This window comes from Carassius auratus, unplaced genomic scaffold, assembly GCF_003368295.1.
Source record: "Carassius auratus strain Wakin unplaced genomic scaffold, ASM336829v1 scaf_tig00013767, whole genome shotgun sequence".
In the NCBI taxonomy this organism is placed as follows: Eukaryota; Metazoa; Chordata; class Actinopteri; order Cypriniformes; family Cyprinidae; genus Carassius; species Carassius auratus.
Genome location: NW_020524440.1, coordinates 842,501 through 862,500, shown reverse-complemented (window position 1 = coordinate 862,500; position 20,000 = coordinate 842,501). Strand labels below are relative to the sequence as shown.

The 20,000-nt window shown below is 35.6% G+C and overlaps 1 protein-coding gene across 2 annotated transcripts in view; it reads right to left on the bottom strand.

Annotated features, from left to right (window-relative positions):
* The window catches only part of LOC113074147 (sodium- and chloride-dependent creatine transporter 1-like), a 32,489-nt gene that overhangs the window by 10,916 nt on the left and 1,573 nt on the right, over positions 1-20,000 (bottom strand). For both annotated transcript variants that reach the window (XM_026246894.1, XM_026246895.1), the window contains exons 2-7: positions 10,060-10,191; positions 9,452-9,716; positions 8,960-9,092; positions 5,511-5,645; positions 5,135-5,238; positions 3,792-3,916 (exon numbers count right to left, since the gene is read on the bottom strand). In XM_026246894.1, coding sequence (XP_026102679.1) covers positions 3,792-3,916; positions 5,135-5,238; positions 5,511-5,645; positions 8,960-9,092; positions 9,452-9,716; positions 10,060-10,191 — 894 coding nt within the window. The remainder of the gene's footprint in view (positions 1-3,791; positions 3,917-5,134; positions 5,239-5,510; positions 5,646-8,959; positions 9,093-9,451; positions 9,717-10,059; positions 10,192-20,000) is intronic.

Below are 20,000 nucleotides of genomic sequence, written 5' to 3'. Positions count from 1 at the left end.
CTATTGCTTTTTTGATTTAGTTTCTGACAAATGTAGCAAGAAACAGGCAAATGTAATGGAAATACAAGGAAATACACTCATACAAGAAAGATGTGCCTTATAATAATGTCTGTTTGGAGAAGGTTAGTGCTAGACGTTAGCTAGTTTTTATTGTGTTGGGGTTAAAACAGACCGAGTGCTGGCGGTGTACAGCTTTTCCACACTTTGGCTTCGTTTCAAGATGAATGACCCTAATTGTGGAATGAGGCTAGGCTACGCTGTGCATGTGGGGCCTGCCCTGCCTGTGACGGCAGACGGTCGTAGGTGCTGACTTTAGGGCTGGGCTGTTGTAGAGGTGTAAATGCTAACATTAGATATCAGAGGATTACCTGCGTTGGCAGACTGCTCCAGGACCCCTCTTGAAATCGAGATGTGCACATCTCAAGAGGCAAAGTTCCTGGTTAAATAATCCTTAAATTAATACTTAAATAAAGCCAAAATATAGATATAGAGATATAAATATGAATCACAAGATATATATAGAACGGGACTGAAGACAATCAAGGAAAACTAGTCAAAGCATCAAATTTATGATGGGGAATCGCTTTTTAACTGTAACTGTCATCTGATTGTGTGCTGCAGGAAAATGAAAAATAAGAAAAAGCCACAAACAATGTGTCAATGGTTTCCTTCTCAAAGTCATCTGGAAGTACAGCACATCACAACCCACTCAAGACATCACGACACAAGCACACTGACACAGAGAGCCTCGCTTAGACCTTGAGATGTGTTTCTAAACCTCATACTGGCACAGACAACACACTAAAAGACAAGGACCAACACACACACACACACACACACACACACTCATTCCTATACACATACATTCAAAACATGTTTGTGTGTTAAGGGTTGAGATGTTTCAGATACTATTACAGTTTTTATTAATATTTTGAATTCATTTTTATTCTTATATCTTCATTAATTGTAAAGTTTTAGTACATTTGTTGTTGTTTTTTATTTCATTTCATATCAATATTTTTTATACATTTTTTTAATAACATAATTTTATGTGTTTAAGTTCAAGTGTAACAACACAAATCAGAAATGTTGCATTTGCACATAGCTGAAATAAAATAATAATAATTTTTATTTTTTTTAATGTATTTTCCTCTATGGTTTTAGTTTTAGTTCAAACCTGCTGTGACAGTAAAAAGGTGCTAAAATTAGTACAGACTAGAAATTAATTTTGTTACCCGTTGTCAGATCTGTCAGATCTATTAGAGTAAATTTGCTGCTGTGTATTATGTTGAAATTATAACAACAATATGAATGTGAAAAAGAATTCATTTAAAAATTACTGCAATCTACATTCAGTTTAATTTGTTAATATCCACAATAATATTAAACTTAATTTAGCATCATGAAAAAGCTGATTCCTCAGGATTTGACCCCTTTAAAGCATGCAGTATACTGGTGTGTTAACCCCAACATGTCCAAGCAGCGATCAAATTTAAATTCCTTCATTTCAAGGACGCGAGGGTCACTCTGTATGAAGTCTGTGGCATCTTGCCAGGTCATTCAAAAATATTATCACTTCATACTCATTTAGTCTTGCTGTACAGTCTCTCCTTCAGGCCAAGAACATGCTGTCCTTCACTGAGCCTCACAAACCAGTGCACTGCTTCTGCACCACGACTAACTCTGAAATGACAGTACTAATTTAACATGCAGGGATGAAAAAAAACTATCTACCCAAGGTTTTTCAGACCTAATTCATAGGCGTAGGAGGTCAAAATACATTTCATTTCCATTTCTGGGGCTAACTTTGGTGTGAATTTCAATTTCAGGCTCAAAGATGAACAATGATATAATATATTTGACTGATTTAAAATGATTTCAAAAGCACATGCATGCAGATGATGGGTCGATGTGTCTGTAAATATGTACGTTTCAATAAAATGTTGACTTTACTACATTGACTGGTCTAATAACAGGCTATAATGAATCTGACTTTGGAAGGGAGGTGCCTACATTGTTTGAAAGGAGTCTCAATTTGGATGTGCTAAAAAAGGAAATGGTGTTTGATTTCCAATGGAGATCAGATGCTGTTTTTCCATTAATTATTAATGGTCAGGACATTGAAAATGTGCAAAGCTTAAGGTTTCATGGGACTACAATCTCTGCATCGTTGAAGTGGGACGACAACTCGAGAGGCATTATTTAAAAATCTCATCTGCTTTTCACTCCCTGTAATTCATAGGACATATCACACAAATGTAGATGTATTTATGTATATGTGTTGTTTTTTTCTGAATGTATGTTATCATTGTTGATGAGCTCACCAAGCAAAATTCAAACAACTTGGATGTTATGGCAACAAAAAAATGTCATGTGCAAAAAAGCAAATGTCCATGTGTTTATAGTAAAGTTATATAATAAAAAAAAAAAAAAAAAAAAAAATATATATATATATTTACATTTCTGAGTGAACATGTTGAACACTAAGTAACACATTGGATTAAACATAAATTTTGGGATAGAAAGACTGAAATTTTTGTTTATTTTAAAAAGTAGTAATTATATCTAGTTATTTTAGTAATGTAACTCCAAATTTTTTTTTTTTTTTACAATGCATGAAGAAGCTGGCTATAAAACATTTTACTAACCGTCTCGATTCATTAATGCTCACTATTCTTGATGAAACAGATACAGAAAATTTGGGTATGTGATTTCCTAACATTTATAGTGTGTGCTCATATGCTTGTATGCAACAGCCTTTAGCAAGATATTTATGCAAAAAGGCATGATTTTTATGTAAATCTTGTAGGATGGTCATGTCACGTACAGATCATTAGTGATAGCTTCAAGAAAATCTGAGCAACAGCAAACTTTCGTCTGGTGTTCACACTTTAAATGTGAAACATGTAGGCCTGTGTGTTATGAACGAACACGTCTGCATGCGTGAATCACCTAAGAACACGTGAGGCGTTAAATTCATGCCGCATTAGTCTATTAGTCTAATCTGATGCTTATTCATGGATGATCGGTAGTATTATTAACTTAAACATAACATTCGAAGTAAATTGTAATCAATGTAATGTAAATCAAGGCATTGCATCTTGGGAATTATATCATCCTCAGTGTTTAAGGACAGCATGTAGGAAGAAGAATGTACTTATTGTGATAGCTGCAACTCACAAACATACACACATACCAGCATTCCCATTATAAACTCACACACACACACACACACACACACACGCACAAACACACGCACAAACACACACACAAACACACGCACACACGCACACAAACACACAAAACAAACTGCTAATCGTCTGGTCCCTTTCACAGTAATATGACTAAGAGCAAATAGCATTATGTATAAACATAATCATTTATATTCTGCTTTCAATTGTATTGTCAAACCAACAATAAACATTGACAGTAATAAACAATACAAGCCACATATCACACTGCACTGAAATTCATTTACTGTATAGTAACATCATCATCATCATATCACATATGTTCATGACTCACAATGCATGTTTCATTCATTTTCAGCAGATCACTCTTGCATTAAATATTGATTTCATAAATGTTTTACTAGATCCAGCCCAAGGTCAAAAATGCATTCACTTGTGTGCACTAAAAACAAGTCAAGTAAATTATTAAACACCTGCACTTAGATGCACGTAGTTTCAGGGCTGGCAGACACATAAATATGTTTTCAAAACATACATTTACCATCCAGTACAGTACACAATCTGTCACCTGTAATGAAGTAAATGACTGTAGGCTCTTACCTGATTCAGCCACTTTAGAGATATCCACACCTTGTTCAGACGCCATGAAACCTAAGATGGAGAAGACCACGAAACCAGAAAAGAAACTGGTGCCACTATTAATGAAAGCCAGAACAAAAGCGTCCCTGAGGAGAGAAGAAAACACAGACATTACTGGAACTGCAGCTCACTTCTGCCATGTGTTTGGCTTTATTTGAATGTGTAACACATTAGATGAAGCCTAAATAGTGTATACTGAATTAAAAATGTCAGCATTTTATTTCAGTTAAAAGGCATTAAATACTTCCACCTCACTGTCAGTATTATATTCTTGTGAAGAATTGAAAATACTGCTACAATACAATTATTTCAATCATTTATCTACTCAAGGTTATAGACTAAAGAATATAATGCATCAAATCATATTATGAGATATTGTGTGTTGTAATGCACTGCACTCTTAAAATGTTTAACCTTGAATTTGCATATACTAAAATTTACAACAATTTTGTTTACAATTATTTATTAAATGTTAATTTATTAATAATACATAGTAATAAGTCAATAATAAAATATAATACAATTATAATAATACTTTATTTAAAAAGAAACATTAACACTAGTGCTGTCAATCAATTAAAAAAATTAACTAATTAATTGCAATATAAAATTGTTAAATTAATCACAATTAATTAATTTATATAACTATAAAAATAAATATTAATAATTTGTAAAATATGAAAAAATATGATGGCATTAATCATATTAAAATATTTGTTTTGTAATTTAGTAATAATATTCACTTCTAATTTAATACATATTTTTAACAAGATAAATAAAGTAAAAAAAAAATTGTGCATGCATTTCAAAATTTTACAGTAGCCTATTTAGTTATGTCTCCTTTTGATTATTTGATAAATAACCTAAAAAAGTGCAAAATCTCCAGCAATCAAAACTGTTAATTTTATGACATATATATATATATATTTTTTTTTTTTTTTTTTTTTATTCTAAAATATATTTTTTTCTAATTTTAAATTAAATCATCCCAGACTGTCAATGTATATATAACCAGCCAAAGTGCTTTGTACATTAGTCAAAGCAAAGAACTGCTGATTCAGTGCATCTGGTTACTAATGTATCCAGGACATTTGAGATCTACTATTAAAGTGAGAGGCCGTTTGCTCTTTGCTGGCCACATCATTAAAATCCAGCTCCATGTAAGACAAGGTCAGGACTCTCTGATGGGGTGAACGCACTAGACACAACGTCTTTCAGAAAGAAAACACACTGGTTCAGAACGTGCAAAACATGTCATAGCAAAAATGTGTCCTTGTCTACTCAAGGATTTGTGGAAGGCTTACTTATAGCAGTCATTGTTGAATCGGTTATAGCTGCCGAGGGCCGTGAGGGCTCCGAGTCCGATAGCATAGGAGAAAAAGATTTGAGTACCAGCATCGATCCAGACCTGAAAGAGACAGACAGAGCAATGACAGTCAGACAAACAGATCCACATCAGAAATTATTATTGATGTCAAAGTGGTACCGGACTTAAAACACTAAAATGAAACTGCATTGTGTATCATACCTATAAGCAGAGAGAGAAAAAAATAATAAACTGAGAAAAAAATGAATTACTTTTACACTTATAGATTTGAATTAAATCAAATGATTTCATCCGAAGCGGTGGAGAGGTTTGGAGCTCTACAGAAAGCTGGAAGACAGAATTAAAGATCTCACCTGTGCCTCTCCTAGCTTAGACCAGTCAGGTTTGACATAGTACATGATCCCATCATAAGCACCAGGAAGAGTGACGCCCCTCACCAGGAGAATAATCAGGACCACATACGGGAACGTGGCAGTGACATACACAATCTGTCAAAGACAAAAATGATGACAGATGGTCAAGTCAACTGTTTTCATTACACACAACTCACTGCTGAAAGAAACCAAAAATCTGCTAAAAATTTCCATGATGTAGATCAGCTTTTTTCCCCTGATTTAATTCTGCATTAAATCATTTGTTCAGCAATGGTTCCTCTTTTTCAGTAAATGAATGCTGTCAGAATCCAAACCTCACAATAACCCACAGGACTCAGCTGACGTCTTGTGACATGAAAAGCTGTGTTTTGGTATCATTAAGGTTGTTTTAGCTTCAAACTGTTAGTTCTGGCCAAAATACCAGTCCATAATCCATAATAACACGTTCTCCAATAAAAAAGTCCATCTGTTGTCCTCTCAAATCCAAATCCACCAATATATTTGCTCAAAACAATTTTGAACTGTTTTCTCTTCTGAATAGTCAGATGAGACAAATTCTTATATTAGATAAAGCAATATTATGGATAGAGGAGACATATTTTAGTCAGAAGCAACAGTTTAAGGTTAATAACATCTTAATAGATTTATTTATTTATTAGAAACACAGCTGTTTGGACTCTCATTCTGACGGCACCCATTCACTGCAGAGGATCCATTAAGTGACGCAGTGCTACAGAACAGTTTCAATAAAGAAACAAACTCATCTACATCTTGTATGGCATGATGTTGAGTGAATGTCATCTTTGGGTGAACTACTCCTTTAAGCTGTTTATTCTTACTATTAATATCGCTCATACTGTAGTTGGGTATTTGAGGTACGCTAGTTCGAGCCAATAATATCAGTAGATTTATATCAGAGAATCTGCTGCGTTGCATCTCTTAAATACACTTGCTCCCTTTCGGTTCTCTGCAAGGACAGTGTTAGTCACATGCTGAGCAATGTGTCATGTGAATGAAGTTGAGAAGCATGTACTGCACGTCTCATCAGATCATCACTGATTTTTTTCAGCCAGGAGAGGTTTACTGATTCAGCAGCTGGCTCCAAACGGTCTGAACTTTGAACTCTGACGAGATGATGTTATCAGGGAGCACTTACATGAAACTTGCTCATTCCAAGCCTGGCTGGTTTATGGACTTAGCTCTCGTGTCATGTATTGTTTGACGAGGCTGGCAGGCTTCTGTAGTTGCTCCACACAGACACAGAAATGTAGGACAGCCATTCTAGATCAAGCCCATCGCATTAAAATCATGCCGCTTCGCCACAGACCTGCACAGACTTCAACCCTGTCTCCTGAATTCCCTCGTGAAGACGAGCTCAACTCAAAGAATACAATGCTGCCCATTTACAACAAAAAACACGGACACCGTTTAAGACGTGCAGTGCATAATGAAAGCTTTCTGAATTCTCCATCTCATTTTTGTCTGTCCACAGTTCAGAGCCATGTCATATATATATGTATATTCATAGTTTTATTCTGCATAGATGCATTAAATTGATAAAAAGACATTGCCAGTAAAGACATTTATAATGCTACAAACGATTGAACTATTGAACTTTCTGTTCAGCAAATAATCTTATAAAAATATATTTCGCAGTTCACACAAAAATATAAAGCAGCACAGCTGTTTTCAACACTGATAATAACAATAAATATTCCTTTAGAAGAAAATCATCATATTAGAAGGATTTCTGAAGGATCGTGTGAATAAACTTCATAGCATTAGCAGTCTGATGCATGGCTGTTGAAATCAAATACTCCCACTGCACCACAAGCTCTGTTATCAGCTCAGACTTTAAGATTTAATCCGTCCCGCTTTTTCAAGTGACTAATAAGATGCAGATATAGTCCTGAACTAAAAAAAACTGTCAGTAAACAAAATAAACAAAGCATAATATTTAATCAGATTCTGAAATAGCCAATAAGCTCACTGTAACACTGGCTTATTGTGTGCATGTGTGTGTGTGTGTGTGTGTGTGTGCTTCAGTCGTCTGAAAGAGCTTGACTCAACGCTTACTCACAGTGTCCTTTACATCAACGAAAAACTATGAAGAAAAATCACGAGCTGGCAACTATGAGTTCAAATAACCTACTTTCCACTATTTACTAGAAACATTGAGTTCACAGGAGTAACTCGTTCATTATACAAGGATGACCTTCAATACAGGTTATTATTATTTTATTATTAAGGGTTCGCATGATCCCGCCTCTCTAAAAGAGAATACGTCTGTTGGTCATTAGTACGAGCTCCTTCTCACGTCCCACTGCAGAAACCTGCTCGTGACCAACCAGTCTCACTGTGCCTTGCTGATAGGGCACTCTACAACGTTTTCCGCCACACCCCCAATGCAAATAATGTTGCTATAGCTATCCTTCTACCTCAATCCTGCACTACTGGGACAAAGCAGCAGTGGGTGGAGCTATGCAAAGGTTACACAAGAAAGTCACAATGCACTTGATAGCACAAGCTAAACAAGGGAAATGCAATAAAACGCTGTCTTGGACAAGCATATTTTTATGAATTTACGTGCAGCATAATAGAACGATTACACAAGTACATATGAAGTGACCTTCAAACTGATCTGTTCAATTCTCATTAAAGTTTCAGATGAGATAAAGCTGGATTCAACTGACTAGTTGCATTACAAAAGACTGAAATGACTGGGAATATACTGTGTGCTCTGTTCCCAGATATACGCTGATGTGAAACATACGATCTGAAAATGACCAAATATTGTCTCTCATCAGTGTCTCATGATCCTTCAGAAATCATTCTAATATTATGATTTGTTTCTCCAGAAACATTTCGGATTATTATCGATGTTGAAAACTGTTCATGTTTCTGTGGAAACCATGATATATTTTTTCCAGATGCTTAGAAATGATGAATAGATGAATAGAAAGTTCCTAATAACAGCATTTATTTGAATTCTTCTGTTAAAAAAACATATTTACTGTCACTTTTGATCAATTTAATGCATCATTTCTGTATAAAAATAAAAAAAACTATTCTTAAAAAAAAAAAAAAAAAAAATATATATATATATATATATATATATATATATATATATATATATATATATATATATATATATATATATTACTGACCTAAAATGTTAGAAAGGCAGTGCATATTTAAAAATATATTAAAAACAGTACTTTTTCAAACAAACTTGCAATGTAGCTAGTAAATTTTTGACTGTAGTTTAACTAGTGGTTAGTAGCTCCACTGTTACATAACCAAGCTTAAGTTGTATTGCGGGTATTTGATTCTCTGCGGTCCATGTGACTGAGTGCTGCTTTTACCTGTCTTCACCCCACACAGGGTTCACACATGTTATGAGAAGCACTAAAGAAAGCGGGTCTCACCTTTCCTGTTGACTTCACCCCCTTCCACACACAGAAGTAAACCATCACCCACACAGCCATAAGACACAGCAACAGTTCCCAGTTTATGACTCCTGGCTCATCCAGCCCATCAGAGATGTTCAGAACCTTGTTCCTGAGATGGAGAAAGACATTCATGAATGAAAGCACTGTATAACGCTCACAAAGCAGTTTTTATTTTAATCTATAAACTCATATGTAGCTTGAAAGTGATGACTTTCCAGAACTGTATGCAAATATAATGCCACAAGCTCATAACGGATAGTCATTTAGGTGTCTATTGATGTGGGATTAATAACAGTTTACAGTAACATAACATCAAGAAAAACACATCATATTTTAACAACAAAAACACATTAATCTTGTCAAGAGCTGTTATATACCACCCATTTTTTTAATGAAAAAGTGGGTGGTGAAAGGCATTTCAAATATTGTTTGTTTTAATAAATGAAAAAAAACAAAACAATCACTCACTCCCAGAATTCAATGATAGGGGAACGGCCATTAGCAAGTTCTTCACATGTCCGGTTCCCGAATGTGGAGTTGCCAATGGTGCCGTTGTGGCATTCGTTGTGGCGGAAGTTCACAATGCAGTTTTCGGTGTTCCACGGGTTGTCACAGCTGGACCAGGGCAGCGTGGAACTGAGGGACTTTATGAAGTAGTAGAAACCCCAGGCGAGTACCATGATGTAGTACGTGTTACAGAAAAACACAATCACCATGGAGGCAAAGCCAAGTCCTAAAACAAATCAGTCAAAAATAAATGAAAATCATATCAAATTTGTAACAGATAATAGGTGATAAGACATCGAACATTACATGGCTAAATTCTGATTTAAAAATTGTTTGTGTGTGTGTGTGTGTATATATAATATAATTTAATATAATATAAAATTTGCAATAGGTGATAAGACATCAATACATTATATATATATATATAATTGGTTAAATTACAATATAAATAATATAATATTAAAAAAGAATGCATATTTTAAAGAATGTTAATAAAGTTTTAAATGACAAACTAAAATAGTATTAAAAAGCTTAAAAAGTAAGGTAATGCATAAACATGAAGAGCAAACCTTTAAAAAGAGGTGCAATGTTCCACACATTGATGCTTCCTGCCTTCATAAACTGACCCAGCGCAATCTCCAGGAAGAATATCGGAATGCCTCCCAGAAATATGAACAACACATAGGGAATGAGGAACACTCCTGTGAAACACAGCAATAGAGAAAGACAGAGAGCAATGTTAAAGACAACATGGAACGGCATTCACAACCCGTGCAAGGCGTGATGCATTTCTGAGCAAAAGGAGATATTTGAAAAGAGTTGCATTTTGATGAATGATTAGGAATAATTTTTGCAATCAGATGCATGGACGAATCAAACAAAAACTTTTTTTAAAGTGAACAGGCTCCATTTTGAAGGTTCAACAGTTTATTTGATTTGCAAAGAATTGCATTTTGCATTCATTCTAATCACAAGGTCTCATAAAGTACCAATAAAATGATAACTAGAAACATAAACAGAGGTCTCATGATGCACATAATGCCTATTAACCCCAAAATACATTCAATAATGGATTTAACCCATCTTCAAAGTTAATTTTAACTGAGGGAATTATCTGCTATTTGTGCACGACACATGTTAGCACGTCACTTAGGATTTGAGTGCCGTTGACCGCATTAGCATTCATCATGTGGTCTGTGCGGCAGCACACTGATGCGTCGGCAGCAATAAACCTTCGCTCTACTGATCTGAGATTGACAGCCACGGTAGCGGCTTAGAGAGGGGGTTGGTCGCCGGTGTGATGCAGATTATACACTGAATACGTGCTGGCGTGCCCAATGAAAGTCTTGATGATGTCACCTGCAACTCATGGGCGAGGTGGACTGCGGGGGAGGATTGCCACATGTGACGAACCGCAGAAAAAGAAAGATGCAATGGAAAAAAAGGCAGAGTGGAAAACTGGTATGCCGTTATTCAAAGTGACGCACTTACGTAATGCTAGCTCTACAGGCTAGAGGCTACACAGCTGATATAGAACGAATCCAAGTGAGATAATCTAAAAAAGAAAACCGAAACAACACCTGCTGCTTATTTAAAAACACTGATATGAATGAAGTGGCTTAATTGGGAGCACTGCCCAGTCTCCATTCAAAAACGTGTTACTCAGAAAGAAGTCTTTTGATGAACTGCCAACAGAAGGAAGCACCGAACACAATGTGCTGCACTGTCCGTCCAGCGAAGCCATTACAGACAGCCACTAAAGGGTGAGGCTATTCCCCTGCAAAAAAGGAAAATATGCATATGTGGGTTTGAGTTGGGCTGATTTGCAAACTAAAAAGGATGCCACAGCAATGCCCTGTGAGCAGATGATTCATGAGAATGTGACTGCGGGTCAATGTGAGAACACGTACACGGAATGAGAACAAGCGTGACTCACACACACACACACACACACACACACACACACACAGAGTCTTGCACGTACTGCAGTGGCTGACGTCGTGAGCAATGAGCACTTGACTCTGTATCAGTGGGTGCTCATTATGGACTTAAAGGAAAGTTAGGAATCTCTCTTCCAGTGCATAAGCGATGGTGTTTTATTGCTAATGGTGTCTACTGACAGAATTCAAAAAGGAAGTAGGTACAGCTGAGGTACACAGTGGTTTATTTTTTGCAGATGCTGCGATTCATAACTTCCAGAAATGTAACAAACAAGTTGCCATTTTGATGTAGCATTTTCATCTTTCATCTGGATGATGTCGTTTTTACTAATATGTAGATGGTAGAACTGTTTATGATATGATTAAGTACAGAGCTTTCTATCTGGGTTTTGAAGGAGTCTCTACTGCTCACCAAGTCTGGATTTCTTTTATTGAAAATACAGTAAAAACGGCAATATTTTTAAATATTAAAGTCCGCACATCACTGCAGCTGCTGTTAGAAGTGCCGGTTGCTATTGAAATAGTCAGCACTCTTAGACGTGCGCTTAGGACTGGCTTGCACATTGGCTGGTCTAGCCTGAAAAATACAGCAAGCTTGGCGAAACGTTTTGGAGAATTTGATGTTTCCCCATTCAAAGAGATAGGAGCTGTTCTTGCATGCCCGAGAGGTGTTTCAAAGATGGCCGCCGAGTGACATGACTTGCCTTAAAGGGACTTTGATATTATTTTGAAGCCATTTTTTCAGGATTCTCTGATAAATAGTTAGTTCAAAAGGGCTAGGGTTGGGTACCGAAACCTGGTGCCAATATGGCACTAGTACCTATGGAACCGATATGCCCAGAACCAACTCAGAACGCAGATTTCGGTGCCTCATTTCGGTGCCGCTTAATGCCTGAGCGATCGACTGAAATATTTGTCCTGGTTCTCTGAAATGGATGTTAGAAGCAGGGGCATCACTAGGCCATTTTTAGCGGGGCTATACTGATTAGCTCCATAAACTGTACACAAATTCGTGATCGCCTCAGAGTCAGTCACCTCATTTCATATGAAAACGGTGGCATACTTCATCTCCTCAATGTCTTTCGGCACGCTCTTCAATCTGCAGACCGCGGCGACACAGCACGAGCGGACTCAAACAGAATTAGAAAATACACAAGGTGTGTGTTTATCGATAGATTATGGGTTAAGATTATAATATCTGTATCTGTGCAGTTCTTTTTCATGAATACGGTTTACAAAAGGTCACGAGACAGCGATCGGTTTCCCATCTACTGTAAAGTTTTCGCTGTGTTCCCGTTCCATATTTAATGGTAAAATTATGTGTCCCATATCAAATCAATACGTGACGCGATTTGTCCCATATTCTACAAACGCCAACACATATTTCAATAAACAAAAAGTTTTCTGCACTGTTTATAATACTAATAGCAAGGCCGCTTAAGGTGGCAACCCTACACTCATCACACCAACGCTATTTCCTCCTTTCATACACAGTCATTCACACAACTGATTGAAGACAGTGACACACAGCACTCAGTCAATTCACAATTCAGAGATACAGTAGAAATATTCTGTGTGGTTTTGTATTTAATATTGTTAGGTGAAGCTCAAGTCAGGAAATGAGAGCATCCGAGGAGCATGTAAATGCTATGTTTATTTACTTTAAATATCTTTAATGTTATCCATGTTTTGTTTTTTTTAAGTGTCGGTTCAGGCATTGCTTAGACACCGGTACCGTTTTAAAAGTATCGATTTGGCACCGGTATCGTAAAAAACCCAATCGATACCCAACTCTAGTGCAGGTGCAGCCTTTTTTTATAAACTGAAATCCAATCGAAAATCCATATCAGGGAACAACATAATACCAGTAGTCACTTTCATATTGGTATAGCACCCACCCCTACTCACAACTAGAGCCTTCTATTCTGGATGTGCTAAAAATGCAATGCGAGTTAACAATCATCTGATTCCTGTTTGCCGAAAGTGCAGTGTGAAGCCCAGCTAAGCAGTTCGCATTATACAGTAAAGCACAAACTAGAAGCACTTTCACTAAAAACCCAAGCAGAAATGACTGGGTACTTGGGTCATGAGGGGAGGCTATAAATATAGATTCCCACACCTCCCCCTTACACGACAGATGGATATGGAAGCTCTGTCAACACATATGGACTCAGTCTGCTCAGAAGCCAATGACATTGTTTTCATGCAGGTGAAAACAATGCATCTCCAGCATCAGTGTGTACTTACAATGTCAATATTATGACCTTTATATAATGTTTTAGGTGGCTGTAAGAATGCATATTTTATCTCTCATCTGAAGGATCAGCCCGCAATTATATAGAAATTACGAAATAAGACTCACAGTATATTTCTGACTTATTAATTAATTCATAATTATTCATTCATAATTTCCTGGGTTTCTTATTTGCAGAACCGAACGAAGTGTAGAAGTGTGATGGATGCTCATAATCAGAAACAGGGTGGGTTATGAACTCATGATATGATTGGCAGATGAGCAGTGTATGAGCTCCTTTGAGTCAGAACAGCAATCGCAGAAGAGAAAACGGGCAGAAAGCACTGGAAGCAGCTGCTCATCAGTAAATCAGTGGAAAATTTATAGAAATTATGATTCTTGCATTTTGAAATGAAAACACACCAGTGTAAATGCACCCTAAAAGTTGTGTAAACTGAAAACTATTTAAACTTTATTCAAACTATTTGCACAGATTTATTGTGTTGGTTACATTTTGTTTCTTTGTGCAGTGGCTCAGGAGATCAGAGTTTGAGTCTTCAAAAAGGTCAACTAGCTTGTTTTGGTTTTTTAGGTAATGTTATCTTGTTAAAACAGATTTTCTAAAATCGGTATTGAAAAACGTATCTTTCAGGAAACAGTATCCAATTCAAGTTATCGGTATCAACATTTTTTTATGATACCAGCCTTTCCAAACGGCTACCACCACAAGTATATTTCAAACCTGTTCGAAGCAAGGCATTCAGGCTTGTTGTATCATGTTATAAATAATAAAAACATGCGAGGTGCGGCTCACTTTAAGAAAAACAAGTAGTGTGATGCACGATTGTGGTTCGCAAGTTTTGATTTATTAATCATGTCCATACCATATTATACAAGAGGAAGTATTTTTTGCATATTTCGTTCATAATACTTTCAGATTTTCTACTTTTAAAATTTCACGTTTATTTCAATGTGTTGTTTGCAATTTCTTTGTAATTATTAATGAAATTTAATAGCAATTCCGGAGTGGAAATTTTTCACGACCTTTTATTTATTCTATTTTTTAATGTACTACACTATTCACATTCCAAATCAACATTTCCATCATATTGATATAACTCAAAGATAAATTTACAGAGAATATAAATATACAATAGATGAACCCTAAAGAACCCACTGTTAGGCCCCAGTCAGAAAAAAGGGATTAAAAGATTAACAGACGCTATTCTTAATCGTCCGTCCACGTGGAACGAGGAACTGATGTCAGTCAGGCAAGAAGCCAACATGTCCTGCTGTGCTGGCATCACTGGCCTTCTCATGCCTTCCCATTCAGAACAAAAAACATTACAGAGTTTTAAAAATTTAAAATCTAATTTGAATATAGAGATTTTTAAATAATCAATTTTGTACAGTTATTAATGTTGGAAATTAAATTTAGTCAAAGTTTGGCCATGTTGATGTGCCTTATGAGTAGAAATACACATTACACAACTGCATAAAAAGTGTAAATGATTTGCAACCTAAAAATACATATACATAAAGAATTATTTACAATATATATTTTTAACTTCTTGACTCATTTCTATACTTTGTGTATATGTGTGTGTATACTTAGCTTAGCTTATATGCGCTTTATACAATACAGATTGTCAAAGCAGTTTTACAATGTTATGCTGATAATAATAATAATATATATATGTGTGTGTGTGTGTGTGTGTATATATATATGTGTGTGTGTGTGTATATACATACATATATATATATATATATATACACACACACACACACACACACACATATATATGTGTGTAAATTTAAATGTTTAACTTATTAGGTTTTTGAAGGCTTTTTAATGTTTTACATATATATTTTTAACTTCTTGACTTTTATATATACAGATATATATATGAGTGAGACACCTTATCCTTATTCTGTGTGAACTTTATCCAGGGTGAAAGATGCCTTTTGTTGAGGTGATGTTGCCAATGACCTATTTATAGTGTTTTCACCAATGCAACACATCATCAGTTGTGTATATATAATATATCTTATGCTGTTCTGTATGCATATGCTTTAAATGCAATATGGTATCACATTCCTTAAAACATGACAATTTCTCAAAAAAACTAAAATTTTAATTACCAGGATGATAAAAACAATCTGCTTTGTTTGTATTCTGAAGCACAATAATAAAAGCAGATTGTTAATAAAAAGTGTCTGAGTGCTAATACTTGAGTATGGGAGATTTCAGCAGGGCAGTGATACTGTACTACACAGTGCTCAAGGACAAGTGGAGGGCTTTACTGCAGAGATGGTAAATCTACAGACTATGTGGCCACCATTCTGTTCAGCTTGGCCTCTCTTAACTCTGATGCACCACCACACAATGCGGCAAAAACCAGCCAGTAACCTGGCAACAGAAAGTCTGGACCATTACTGCGTCGCACAGAATTGTATAAGTGTTAGTGACGGCACAGTGTCAATCCCAACAGCTCAGTGAAAGATCTGTGACCTCAGAGAGCACAGACACAAGAGTGAGCAGCTCACTGAACTGAGAGAAGATCTGTATAAAGATAAAGCAGCTAAAGTGACCTCTGAGCTCTACCATAAATTCTTACAGCAGAGGCTGAGTGTTATCAAGTTACATGCTCTAAATGAATGCACAGTAACAAACAGTACATGCAGAAGATTAAAACCTAGTGTCAGGGGTTAGTTTATATATCTAGCCTTATGTATTGTATAGTTTAAGTGATTCTTACCTAAGTGAGTGCTACAGATTAATCTCGAAAGAAATAACTTTATATAGACCTCCTGTGAGCTCACGAGTGATTTGGCTAGGAATAAATTAAAAGCACTGCATCAAAACTGCAAAGTCTCCAGACACAAACACCTGGAGTTAAAGAGGGATGCGGAGAAACATTTTCCTATAGCAATTACTGTGATATTTTAAATGAACTGGTGACACAACAATGGAAATGTGCTATTTAATGACCTGTATGACTTACTTTCTTGCATATAAAAATTTATAAAAATGACAAAAGCTCATAATAAAATTACTAAATTTAAATTAAAGTGAAAACTAAAATATAAAAATTAAAGCTAACAGTGAAAAAAGTCTTATGAAATTATATTTTTGTATGAGGATGGACTAAAATGTAACTCGTTTTTTATTCAAATCTTGCCTGACAGTCGTGGCCACCTTTCTCTTGCACTGTACGAGCAACTTTGGTTTTCTGCTAGAAATATATATGAGCATAGGTAAATAACATGATTTTTATATTTGGGTGAACTGTTCCTTTTAAGGAAGAAAGACCAACTTATGCATAAAAAAATTCCACAAGTTTAAATTTGACCTGGCTAAAGTAAAGTGCGGAAAGTAAATATCACAAGTATCTCACAGACTCAACCTGTGAACACAGTAAAAGTCAAGAATGTGCGGCATGATCCGTTTTTATTCTCCTCCTGCCAGCAAGACCTTTTTAGTGTTTGACAGGCCTGATTTGATTTGGCAAAACAATTCAGGAGCCAGTATTGCACACAAAGGCGGCACGTTGAGTTTGGCAGCCCGCACCGGGACACAGTAACTCTGTTACCTTAGAGCTCCTTGTTGGGGGTAAAGTAACTATTTGAGCAAGAGGAGCTCCAAGTGTCAGCCAGTTCTCACTAGAAGCTCATGCATCTTATATTTCTGGAGCTGGCATGTCTTATTTGAATCACTTTTTGTTTTCGGTGGAATTGATGGTCGTCGTGAAATGTTCCCAGCGGTCGGTTTCCATGACCTTTCCCCTCTACCATAGGTGGTTGAGACTTTAAATCCAAATCACACTGACATCTTCTCTATCTAAATAACCAGATGAGAATGAAATCAAGTTATCTGTCAAGACAGAAAGGAATTGCAACCCAAGTGCTAACACAACATTGATCAAGTCTTGACATTTCTCTCACTGCAGGCATCCAGGGAAGTTCCAAAGACAAACGCTGCTTTTGGAAGAGATATCGTGATGACTGTTACAATTCACACATTCGGTGTACTGTTATACATCTTGAAGAAACATTTTTCAGTCTATAATTGAATAAGAAAGCAAAACAATATTGGAATTTTCCCAAGAATAGTGGAAGACAGAGCCAAAACTTAAAAAATAAAGATGTTTTAATGTTTTCGAAAGAAGTCTATTGTGCTCACAAAGGCTGCATTTATTTGATCAAAAATGCAGTAAAAACAGAATATTGTGAAATATTATTAAAATTTAAATATATACGTTTTTATTTGAACATATTCTAAAATGTAATTAATTCCTGTGATATAAAGCTGAATTTCAGGCATCATTACTCAGTGTCACATGATTCTTCAGAAATCATTAGAATATGGTGATTCACTGTTTAAGAAACTTTTCCAATTATTATACATTTTGAAAATAGTTTTTGCGGCTTAATATTTTATTAAATCTGTGATACACTACCATTCAAAGTGAAGAAATCACATTGAGCGGGGACGGAAGGGTACAATCGCTGACACACACAAAAGCATGCATTCGCTTTCATATGCATGCAGGCTTTTTGCTTTTAACTTTCGCTTTATAATTGAGTCATGTTCAGTGAGCGGGGGAGGGGGTGGGGAAGGGGAGGCATGGCCCAGGAATCCCTGAATTAAACTGATAAGACAGTCATAATGTTACAAAAAAATTATATTTTAAATAAATGATGTTCATTGAACTTTATATTCAAATTATCCTAAAAAAATTTATCATGGTTTATACAAAAACATTACACTTATAATAATAAGATGGTAATAATTGAACAGCAAATCTGCATATTAAAATGATTTCTGAAGGTGAAACTGAAGACTGGAATAATGATGATGAAAATTCAGATTTGCATAGCAATTACGTTTTAAAATATTGAGATAGAAAATGTATTTTAAACTGTAATATTTTATAATATAACTGTTTTTACTGTATTTGTAATCAGATAAATGCAACCTTGGTGAGCATAAGAGACTTTAAAATAAATCTTAATTAATCCAAATCGTTGTCTAGCAGTGTAAGATCTAGTGAGGATTCCTCTATTACATAAACTGTTATGTAAATTTCAACAATCCCATTGGTGTACTGGACTCTAACACATTTAACCTTACGTTGTCTGGATAATAACTAATTGTTTCATGTTTTATAGAATGAACATTCTATCATATCCCCCTGGAGGACAAAAACTCTAACATGCTGCTTCAGTGCTAACGTATGGCCATTCATTCAGCAAATGCTGGACGGCTTCCAGGTCGCTGGGGACACAGGGAGACGGCTTCGTCATTCAGGCAAACACAATGGATCTCTTTCTAATGGGGTCCTAAAGTGTTACGCAGACTTGCTCTTCTCATTCTATAGCCATCAGAAGTTGATGATAAAAGACGCACTATGACTTCTTATGCCACTTGTATCCATCATTGGACAACAGCTATGTCCCAAAACCTAATGAGACAACTACTTAGACAGCATTTTAGGCACATTTGTACTTTGCCAAATTATAATTATTGCACTAAACCCATATAAAATCATATACATCATATATAATATATATACAATTTCTTTTTAAATTTTTGTTCCAATACAAATGCTGAATTTTCCCTTAAAGCTACTTTTGTAAGGCTATGTGTGACCTCTAATGGCTGCGTAGAAATGCGTGCCCTTGTGTGCTTTCACGCACTGCATGAAACGGCTCAAACGAGGCTTTCATATATTCTATATAGAGCATTTTCTCCTTCGATATCCATTTATAGCTGCGTTTGTTGCTTTAAAAAACACAAGTGTGCAAAGGATGATGCGCAATGTCTGTGTGCAGCAGAAGATGTGTGTTCATTAACCTCCCCCCCAGGGCTTAAAGGAAAAACCCAAAGAACTGGATTGACTTACTAAACTGTGATCCTGCACGTACAATATGTACTTCCATTGTTTATAGCAATAACACGGGACACTGGTATAGTGACACAATGGATGAACACAACAGCTTAATAATTATTATTGACAAATGTATACAGTGTTTAACAGACACATTAAAGAAAATCAGTGGCATAAGATTAAAACAATGCTAAAAATGCTAAAAACTTTCACAGAACAAAGTTTCCTTTAATGGGCCATTTTGTTTTCATTTTGACAAGTATATTGCTAATGCTTTAGTAATAAAAACAGTATTTATTATTATTTAGTCAAAAAGCAGAAATATAACATATATATGCAGATAAATGCACTATATATATATATATATATATATATATATATATATATATATATATATATATATATATATATGTGTGTGTGTGTGTGTGTGTGTGTGTGCACATACA